The following is an 11061-nucleotide window of genomic DNA, read 5'->3' as shown; positions in this document are numbered from 1 at the left end:
GTGGACAAAGAAGCTCTCATTGGTAAAGAGACATTAGAGCACACTTCTGAAGGTGGCAAGACAGTCAGCCTTTCAGATACCTGGAGCAATCTTGTTGCAGGAAGAGGAAAGAGCAGGTGCAAAGGCCCTGGGGCAGGAACATGCCAGTTGTGTTTGAAGTGGGCAGCAAGCTGTTGTAACTGGAACAGAGAGAGAATGGGGAAGATGGTAATGAATAAAATCTGAAAAGCAACAGATTTTGCATGATTTTTAGGCAATTATAAGGACTTTGGCTTTTACTCCTGTGAATCGGAAAGCTATGTGGCGAGGGGCGAGGCGGATGCTTTACCAAGAGGAGCGATACTCTCTGACAATTTTTAAAGGATCACTCTGGTTGCTGAGTTACAAATAGATAGAATGTGTCAGCTGGGAGACCAATGGGAAGGTAATTGCAATCATCTGGGGTAGCTGCGGCAATCTATCTTAGAAACTTGCATGGTTCATGCTTTTTATTTTAGGCAAGCTCGTCAGCATTTACTTTTCAGATACTTAATGAACCTTTCAGTCTATTTAGAAAATAAGGCATGTGCCTAAATGATCAGCACCCAGTAGTAGAAAATGGAAAGCCATGAGTATAGTAACAGGCGCCCTTGAGGGCAAAGTGAAGTCAGGAGAGGAAGGGACTGCAGCCAGTTTGGCAGGTGAGAATGGCATAGGACAGAAAGGCTTTCCTTGAGATGGTCACCAATACAGTCTTGTCAGTTTTCACAAATAAAACCTTATAAATTTTCACTAATAAAATGCTACAATGTACCCTATACCATAAGTCAATTTAAAATAGGTTTTACTCCAGTGAGGTAGGTTATCTGTAAATAACACAGTGGTCAAATCCCATATAAATGAGTAGCAAATACTTTCTCGGTGTCCTGCTGTTTTTAATCCAGTGCATTCCACCAGCCTGGCCTAGGCTAGGGCCGATACCCATGTAGTCATGGGCGAGGGCCTCTCAAGTGCCCAGCCCAATGGACCACCTGAGGCAGAGCCACGGTCTCCTCAGTCCCCTGCCTTGATGGCCAGCTTCATCTTCTCCAAGGGCACTAAGAAGCTGCAGCTGGAGTGGCCCGTGTCCCCCAAGACCCAGGCTCACCTCCAGCGGAATCTGGTGGCTGAACTCCGGAGCATGTCAGAACAGCGGCCATCAAAGAAGTCACCTAAGGCTCCCCCGCCTGTGGCCCGCAAGCCGTCTGTGGCAGTCCCTCCACCCGCCTCCCCCAGTTACCTCCGAGCTGAGCCCCTTATTGCTCCTCCCGCCAACGGGCTCCCCCACACACAGGACAGGACTAGGGGAGCTGGCAGAGAACGGAGGTGTCGTGCAGCCGGTGGGCCCAGAGGAGAAGATGGGCCTCCCAGGCTCAGACTCACAGGAGGAGCTGGCCTGACCACCAGGCACCTCACTGGCCCTGCTGACCTATCCCAGAAACACAATCTCAGGGACCCGAGCAGTTCCAAGGACCTGGATACAGCAGACACAACCTAACAGAGAGGGCGCCTGCAGCCTTAGCTCCACGTGCCTTCGATACTTAGCAAGCCTGGTGTTGCTCCGGTCCTCCCAATCATCCCGCGCTCATGGCTTTTACCGAATGGGTTCACCTCCGGCAGTTGCCGCTTCAAAAAGAAAAGAGAGAGGGAATTAAGAAATTCTCATAAAGCAAGTTGCTGCTTTAAGAGTTATCAGCCAAGTTTCACTAGAAGAGTTTCAAACACAAAGTTACAATAAAATGATTATGGAGAAAATAAATTAGATCGATACAGCTGATATATATGATGGTAAACAAAAGGAAAAACGGAGTAGAGCAGTAAATCGAATTCTACTTTGTTGTTTATTTGGAAAGGATTTATCTTATCTTTAAAAATACTATAATGGGAATTTTGGTGACTTCTAGGCTAATTACTTTCTTTCTTTTTTTTTTTTTTTGAGACGGAGTTTCGCTCTTGTTACCCAGGCTGGAGTCCAATGGCGCGATCTCGGCTCACCGCAACCTCCGCCTCCTGGGTTCAAGCAATTCTCCTGCCTCAACCTCCTGAGTAGCTGGGATTACAGGCACGCACCACCATGCCCAGCTAATTTTTTGTATTTTTCAGTAGAGACGGGGTTTCACCATGTTGACCAGGATGGTCTCGATCTCTTGACCTCGTGATCCACCCGCCTCGGCCTCCCAAAGTGCTGGGATTATAGGCGTGAGCCACCGCGCCCGGCCTAGGCTAATTACTTTCTGAAGAGCTCATGATAGTTCTTATTCATTTAGTGTATTCAAACAACACTTTATTTCATAATTGTTGAGGGGGTACAAATGTAAGTCTTGGAAGAATGATATAATCATTAGAAATACATCAAGGAATAAGTACAATAAGGCAAGTAAATGTACTGATGTTCCATCAGAGGTAACTGGGACATTGCAAATTAACAACAGTGGAAGAACAGACCACAGTTTATTTTCTTACTTTAAAGGACATCATTTTTGAATTTTTTAAAATTATAGAGAAGTATGTTTATTTTGTTATAGATGCTCGATTATTCAAAAGGCAACTTAGAAAAATTAGAAGCAGCCCACTTCATTATTTCTCACAATAATAACCAATATGAAACTTTTCCTGGAAGGCTAAAATCTTACCACAAAAAATTTAAGCAAAAAACATTTGGCAGTTCTGATATGACATACAGCCTAGTTTGAAATGGTATGTTTTTTAATTTTTACAAACATTTTCACTTTGAGATAATTTCACATGTGCTTAAAAGTTGAAAAAATATGCAAAGAACTCCCGTATACCTACTCTTTACCCAGGTTCACCAACTGTTAACATTTCATCACATTTGTTTATTCTAGATATGTATAGATACAGATATACACACACCTTTTTTTTTAATTATCTAAGAGCAAGTGGCAAACAGTACACCCCTTTACTTCTGTATACTAGTGTAGATTTCCTAAGCACAAAGTCATTCCTTAAAGGAGGAAATTTAGTGAGACTTTCTCACTGTGGTGAATGACATTCTGAGCCAGCTGATTTGGCCTTGTGACCAAGATGAGGGACTGTTTAACCTTTTATTCTTTTTTGATCTCCTTCTTTCTTTATGCCCAGTTATATTGTTCTTCATTTTGTTTACTCTCATAAATGTCAGATTTGTCCATGTGATTTATCAAGTTTATCAGAATATCAACTTGAACTAATTCTTCTTTAAATTAGTGGTAGATATTATTCTAGAATTTGACATTTTGTCAAAGTTATCTAATATATTGACATACCTTTTCTTTTCATATTATCTTGTATAGTTCTCTTTATCTCTATAAGGTCAGTAGCAATGTCCCCTCTTTCATTCTTAATTTTAGTAAGTTGAAACTTTCCTTCTCCCTGTAAGTGTAGCTAAAAGTTTGTCAATTTTGTTAATCTTTTAAAGACCCAACTCTTGGTTTTATTGATTATCATTTTTTCTACTTCTTTAATTTCTATTTCAATGTTTATTATATCCTTTCTTCTGCTTATTTTTCATCGTGGTCTCATCTCTGACTCACTGGTTATTTAGAAGTATGTTGTTAATTTTTATATATTTATGCTTTTCCCACATTTCTTTGTTTTTAATTTCTAATTTAATTCTATTTTGACCAAAGAACAATCATTTCCTACTCTTTGAGGTTTGGTTTTTGGCCTAGCATATGATCTATTTTAGGAAATATACCATGTGCACTTGAGAGTAATATTCTGCTTTTGGGTGTACTATACTGTCAATGTCTGTTAGATCTAGCTAGTTTATACTGTTAACGCAAATCCTCTATGTACTTGCTAGCAACTGTTTAGTTCTTTTTATTATTGAATTTATATATTATTTATTATTATTGAGATATTGATGGCTGCAACTATTACCATCTCCAACTATTGTTGTTGAATTCTGGCTTTAATTCAATCTGTTTTTGTTTCATGAATTTTGGAAATATTTTGATCAGTGCACTTAGGTTTATAACTTTTATACCTTCTCGAGGTACAGTCTCTTTAACATTACAGTGTGTCCTTCTTTATCTCTGATGTATCAGTCTGTTCTCACACTGCTAAAAAAGACATACATGCGACTGGGTAATTTATAAAGGAAAGAGGTTTGACATGGCTGGGGAGGCTTCACAATCATGGTGGAAGGCAAGGAGGAGCAAAGTCACATTTTACAGTCACGGTGGCAGGCAAGAGAGCATGCTTTATAAAAGCATCACATCTCACCGGATGTCATCACAAGAACAGTATGAAAAAAACCCACCCCCATGATTCAATTACCTCCTACTCGGTCCTTCTCACGTAGAGATTATTACAATTCAAGGTGAGATTCAGGTAGGGACACAGAGCCAAATCATATCATCCAATAATATTTTTGTTGTTTTAAGGTCTATTTTTCTGATATTAATTAGTTACTCTGGGTCCCTTGTGGGTGGTGTTTGCATAGTATATCTTTTTATATTTTTTATTTTAGGCTATTAGTATCTCTGAATCTGAAGTGTCTCTCCTGTAAATAGCACATAGTTGAATCTCTCTCTCTCTCTCTCTCTCTCTCTCTCTCTCTTTTTGAGATGGAGTCTCACTCTGTTGCTCAGAGTGGAGTGCAGTGGCATGACCTCAGCTCACTGTAACCTCCGCCTTCCTGATTCACGAGATTTTCCTGGCTCAGCCTACTGAGTACTAGCACCCACCACCATGCCCGGCTAATGTTTGCATTTTTAGGAGAGAGGAGGTTTCACCATATTGGCCAGGATGGTCTTGATCTCTGGATCTTGTAATCTGCCTGCCTCAGCCTCCCAAAGTGCTGGGATTACAGGCATGAGCCACCATGCCCAGCCACTTTTGCATCTTTTAAATAAGCTGAGGAAGAAGGGAGAACAAGTGTATATTTATAAAGTTTGTAATATTAATCTTCTTATCTGCCATTTCTGGTTCTCTTTATTTTTGTACATTTGAAAAACCATCTGGTGTCATTTTCTTGGTTGGTCCAATATAGATTTGCTTCTGCTCATATCCTTTGTGCCATTGTTGTTAAATATATTACATTTCTGTAGGTTATAAACCCAACAATATGTATGCATACATATCATTTTATGCAATTGCACTTTAAATTATTTAAGAAAGGAAAGTAGACAAAATATGCAATTATACTCTCTTTAACAATTATCTATAAAGTTCAATTTACTGACTTCTTTGTTTTTTCATACGGGGTTGAATGCATATCAGGAATCAGCCTGGAAATTTTTTGTTAGTGTTAATAAATATTAAGATGAATCTTCCAGCAACAGATTTTCTCAATACTTATGTGAAAATGTCTATTTTATCTTTATTTTTAGAATATAGTTTTACTAGACATAAGATTCTTGGTCTCTTATTTCCTTTCAGCACTTTTAATAAGTCATGCCACTTTCTTCTGCCTTCTATTACTTATGATGAGCAATCAGTGTTTAATCTTATTGGAGTTTCCTTTGTTTGGTAAATATATATATATGAATGTCAATTAGATCCTGTTGATAAATTGTGTTGTTGATATTTCTTATATCTATGCTAATTTTCTGACTAGTAATTTTGTCAGTTAGTGAGAAGGTTGAAATCCCCAACTCTAATGGTAGATTTGTCTATCTCTTCTTTCAGCATTATCTGCTTTTGCTGCATGTACCTACTTTGTGAATTTCTCACTTTTTATTAATTTATTTAGATAATTTAAAAAAATAAGATGCTTCATTTATTTAAGAAGTTTTAAGTTTACAGAAGAAAAGATGAGAGAAAAATACAGAGAGTTCCCATATACTTCCCTGCAGTTTCTCCTATTTTTTTAACATCTTACATCCATGAGCCAGTATTGATAACCCACTAATGACTAAAGCCCATAGTTTATATTAGGCTTCACTCTTTGTGTTTGACATTCCATGGGTTTCAACAAATATATAATGACATATATCAAAAATGACAGTGTTATACATAACAGTGTTACTATTCTGAAAATCTCTTGAGTTCCATTTACCCCTGTTCCCTTCCCTCAAACTCCTGGCAACCACTGAGTTATTTACTGTGTCTGTAATTTTTCATTTTCCAGAATGTCATATAGTTGGAATCATACAGAAATCAATTTGATTTCTTTCAACAGAGTTTGTAGTTTTTCCTCATATAAACCTTGTACATGTTTTACTAGATTTATGCCTAAATGTTTCTCTTTTTAATACGAATGTAAATGGTATTATGCTTTTAATTTCAAATTCCAATTGCTCACTGCTGCTATGTAAGAAATCAACCATCAGCAGCTAAACCTCACCAGCCAGATTGTGTGTCGAGCAGAAGGATCCTTAAAGATCTTCATTTCTGCTCCATATTGGCTGATTAACAAAACAGGGTTGCCGCTGATCTTCAGACAGGACGATGCCAAGACAGATCCTGCAGGCCAGGTTGAGGAGCATGAGCTGGCCTGGAGCCAGAGTCCTCTCTTATTCTGCTATGCTGACAAAGAGCAGCCAAAACTCTGCACGATGAGAATCGGAAGGGGGATTCATCCAGAAGGCATGCTGGGCTGGTGTCAGGGCTTCTCTCTAGATGGCGGTAGTGGTGTCTGAGCTTTGAAAGTCCTCCAGCAAGGAAACCGCCCGGGGCTGATCTGTAACATCGGTATTGATGTCAAGAAAGGCTGAGGTCGACGCACTGATACCTGCATGGTCATCTTTGCCCCCCATTACCTGTTAGATAATAAGTCATCTCACAAGCTTGCATTTGCACAGAGAGAATTTGCCAGGGGACAGGGAAAGGCCAATCCTGAAGGTTACATTTCCACCCTTCCTGGTTCCAGTGTGGTGTTCCACTGGCCTCGGAATGACTATGATCAGCTATTGTGCATCAGACTGATGGATGTTCCCGATTGTATTTGGTCTGGAGGCCTTGAAGTCAACAAGAATAATTCCTTCCATATCAACATGAGGGATACCTTGGGAAAATGCTTCTTCCTACGAGTGGAAATTACTCTCCGAGGAGCTATGTATAGAATCTCATTTAGTGACACAGATCAGTTACCTCCTCCTTTCCAAATTGACAACTTTTCTAAGGTCCCAGTTGTCTTTACTCAGCATGGCGTAGCTGAACCCAGGCTCCAGACTGAAGTGAAGCCCATGACTTCATTGGATTATGCCTGGGACGAACCCACCTTGCCACCTTTCATCACTCTGGCTGTTAGAGGGGCAGGGTCCTCCGAGATCAACTGCAACATGAATGATTTCCAGGATAATCGGCAGCTTTATTATGAAACTTTCATTTATATTGCTGCTACATACACATTCTCTGGCTTGCAGGAGGGAACAGGCAGGCCTGTGGCTTCCAACAAGGCCATTACCTGTGTGGAGCTTGTCTCGGATGTCTCACTCAAGGCAAAAAGAGTCATTTTAAAGAAGAAGGAACCAGGAAAGCGTTCTCAGCTATGGAGGATGACAGGAACAGGAATGCTGGCCCATGAGGGCTCTTCAGTTCCTCACAACCCCAATAAGCCCTCAGCTGCCCGCTCCACCAAGGAGTCTGCCATCTTAGATATTGCTGGTCTTGCTGCAGAGAGTGACAACAGATATAAGCCGCTGATGCTAAGAAAGCCTGACTGCAGGCGAAGTACAACTCAGACGTGGAGTTTCCGAGAAGGAAAACTGACATGTGGGTTACATGGGTTGGTCGTCCAGGCCAAAGGAGGACTTTCTGGTTTGTTTGATGGCACTGAAGTTGTTCTGGGTCCTGACACTTCCATGGAGCTTTTGGGGCCAGTTCCACCTGAACAACAATTTATTAATCAATAAATGAGACCTGGTTCTGGAATGTTATCCACCAGAGTCATCCCAGATGGACCAACTAGTGCACTCCAGATTACAGATTTCTGCCAACGGAAAAGTGACTGTTCATATGAAGTGGATGAACTTCCTGTCACTGAACAAGAGCTGCAAAAATTAAAGAATCCAGATACAGAACAGGAATTGGAAGTGCTTGTGAGGTTAGAAGGTGGAATAGGGTTGTCCTTAATTAATAAAGTCCCAGAAGAACTGGTCTTTGTACTATACACAGCTGGCAACCAGTCACATGCTTGAACTCAGCATACAAGACATACAGGTGGACAATCAGCTCATCGGCACCACGCAGCCTTTCATGCTCTATCTATGTGACTACCCTGAGCCATGACAATGAGGTCATTGAGACTGGACCAGCCGTGCAAGTCAACGCAGTGAAGTTCCCCAGTAAGAGTGCGCTGAGCAACATCTACAAGCATCTGATGATCACAGCTCAGAGATTCACAGTGCAAATTGAGGAGACACAGCTCCTCAAGCTGCTAAGTTTCTTTGGCTACGATCAAGCAGAATCAGAGGTTGAAAGATATGATGAAAACCTCCATGAAAAGACAGTCCAGCAAGGTGGAACACCAGTTCGATACTACTTTGAAAATCTCAAAATCAGCATTCCTCAGATCAAGCTAGTGTGTTCACCTCCAACAAGCTGCCACTGGATCTTAAGGCCCTAAAAAACACCTTGGGATTTCCTTTGATACGGTTTGAAGATACTGTGATTAATGTAGATCCATTCACTTGGGTACAACCCTATGAGACCAAGGAGTTCATCATCAATGATGTCCTCAAACATTTCCAGGAGGAACTCCTCAGCCAGGCAGCTCGAATCCTGGGATCAGTGGATTTTCTTAGCAATCCTGTGGGGATTTTGAATGATGTTTCTGAAGGGGTTACTGGACTGATAAAGTATGGAAATGTTGGGGACCTCATCAGAAATGTTACACACGGAGTATCAAACTCTGCAGCCAAGTTTGCTCGGATATTATCAGACGGCTTAGGGAAGATGATGGACAATTGGCATCAGTCAGAGCGGGAGTACATCAGGTACACGCAGCCACACGTGGCGAACACCTCGTAGCCGGCATCCACGGCCTGGCTCATGGTATCATTGGTGGATTGACCAGTGTTATAACTTCAACAGTGGAAGGTGTGAAAACAGAAGGGGGTGTCAGCGGTTTCATATCCGGCCTTGGAAAAGGGCTTGTTGGCACTGTAACCGACAGTGGCAGGCGCCCTGGATTTTGCATCAGAAACAGCCCAGGCAGTGAGAGACACAGCCACACTCAGTGGCCCCAGGACTCAAGCACAGAGGGTTCGGAAACCGCGGTGCTGCACAGGGCCCCAGGGGCTGCTTCCCCGATATTCAGAGAGCCAGGCAGAAGGACAGGAGCAGTTCTTCAAACTCACGGACAACAAGCAGGACGAATTCTTCATCGCCGTGGAGACCATTGACAGCTACCACGTGCTCATCGCCTCCAAAGCGGTTTACTTCCTGAAAAGTGGAGACTACGTGGACCAAGACGTCATTTTCCTAGAAGTCAAATACAATGACCTCTACCACTGCCTTGTCTCCAATGACCATGGGAAAGTGTATGTGCAGGTGACCAAGAAGGCCATGAGCACGAGCAGTGGAGTGTCCATCCCAGGCCCTTCCCACCAGAGGCCGATGGTCCACGTGAAATCTGAGGTCCTCGCTGTCAAGTTGTCACAAGAAATAAACTACGCAAAGAGCCTCTACTATGAACAGCAGCTTAGGCTGAGACTCAGCGAAAACCGAGAACAGCTGGAGCTGGACTCCCGAAGCCCCGGAGGAAAGAGGCCGGGCTCCAGGCTGACCTTAGATGCGGAGCCAGAGTCGGCTCTAGGGAATTTGTCAAGGAATGAGGGAAAGTAAATGCTCATGAGGAAAAATACAAATGGAAATCACATTAATTTGTGAGGCAGGGAGTTATTTTAGATTATGGAAAGTAATTTTTTAAATTATTGGTTAAATAACATTTAAAAACATGTACTGAGACGAATCTAATTTTTAGATTGCCCTGTATTTTGTTAACATGTATATATGTACAACTGTGTGTTTGTAAATATATAGGAACATTTCTGAACAGGGCCTGTGCTGTGTGTAAAGGTTTGTTAACAGTAAAGTAATATAAAATTATATGGGATCTTCTATTGCACTAATTCTACATGTCGAATTCAGGATACTGTCTATAGAAAGTCATTCTTAAAAGTTAAAAAAGAAAGAAAGAAAGAAATCAACTGACTTTTGTATGTTAACATTATATTTTACAACCTTACTATAACCGTGTGTTAGTTCCACAAATGTTTTTGGTTGATTTTGGGGGATTTTTTACGTAACCAATCATGCCATCTGTGAGCAGAGAGTCTTATTTCTGTCTTCCAAATCTGTTTAATTTTTACGTTTGTTTCATGTTTTATCGCATTAGCTAGGACCCTCAGGATGATGCTGAGTAGGAGAGGTGAGGGCAGGCATTCTTGCCTTGTTTTTCATCTTACCAGGAAGGCATCTAATTTCTCACCAGGGAATATGATGTTGGCTGTAGGTTTCCTAGAGATGTCCTTCGCCACTTTGAGGAGGTTTCCCTCTGCTCCTAATTTGCTCAGAGTTCTCATTAATGGATGTTAGATTTTGTCAAATGTTCTTCTGCATTTGTTGATACGATCCTGCTTTTTTTCTATATCCTGTTAATGTGATGAATTACATAAGCTTCTTTTCAAATGTTAAACTAGCCTTGCATAATTAGTATGAGGTCCACTTCATCCTCTTTTTATACATTATTGAATCCAATTTGCTAATGCTTTGTCCAGGATTTTTGCATCTATCTTAATGAAAGATAGTATTCTATGGTTTTTCTTTCTTGTAGTGTCTTTGGTTTTGGTCTGTGGTAATAATGACCTCATAGAATAACTTGGGAAGCATTCTCTATGCTTCTATTTTTAGAAAGAGATTCTGGAGAACTGCTATAATTTTTCTTTGTCAGTGTTAGAATTTACCAAGGAAACTCTTTTGGGCCTGGTACTTCCTATTTTATCAGCTATTAATTATTGATTCAATTCCTTTAACAGATATAGGACAACTCCGATTGTCTTTTTCTCCTGGTGTGAATTTTGGTAGATTGTATATTTCAAAGAAGTGCTGTATTGTATGTGGGCTATCAAATCTGTGAAATTGTTCATAATA

The 11061-nt window shown here is 40.9% G+C and overlaps 1 protein-coding gene across 1 annotated transcript; it reads left to right on the top strand.

Annotated features, from left to right (window-relative positions):
• Nucleotides 1-970: 970 nt before the first annotated feature.
• On the top strand, nucleotides 971-9753 carry LOC101043189 (intermembrane lipid transfer protein VPS13D-like). Its single transcript, XM_074390481.1, is given in 7 exon segments — nucleotides 971-1358; nucleotides 6283-8068; nucleotides 8070-8172; nucleotides 8174-8483; nucleotides 8486-8902; nucleotides 8905-9076; nucleotides 9078-9753. Coding segments are annotated over 7 exon segments (3852 nt in total).
• Nucleotides 9754-11061: the final 1308 nt, after the last annotated feature.

The sequence above is a fragment of the Saimiri boliviensis genome, chromosome 2, assembly GCF_048565385.1.
Source record: "Saimiri boliviensis isolate mSaiBol1 chromosome 2, mSaiBol1.pri, whole genome shotgun sequence".
Lineage (NCBI taxonomy): Eukaryota > Metazoa > Chordata > Mammalia > Primates > Cebidae > Saimiri > Saimiri boliviensis.
Note: the sequence above shows the minus strand (reverse complement) of the source record. Positions and strands in the feature narration are given on the sequence as shown.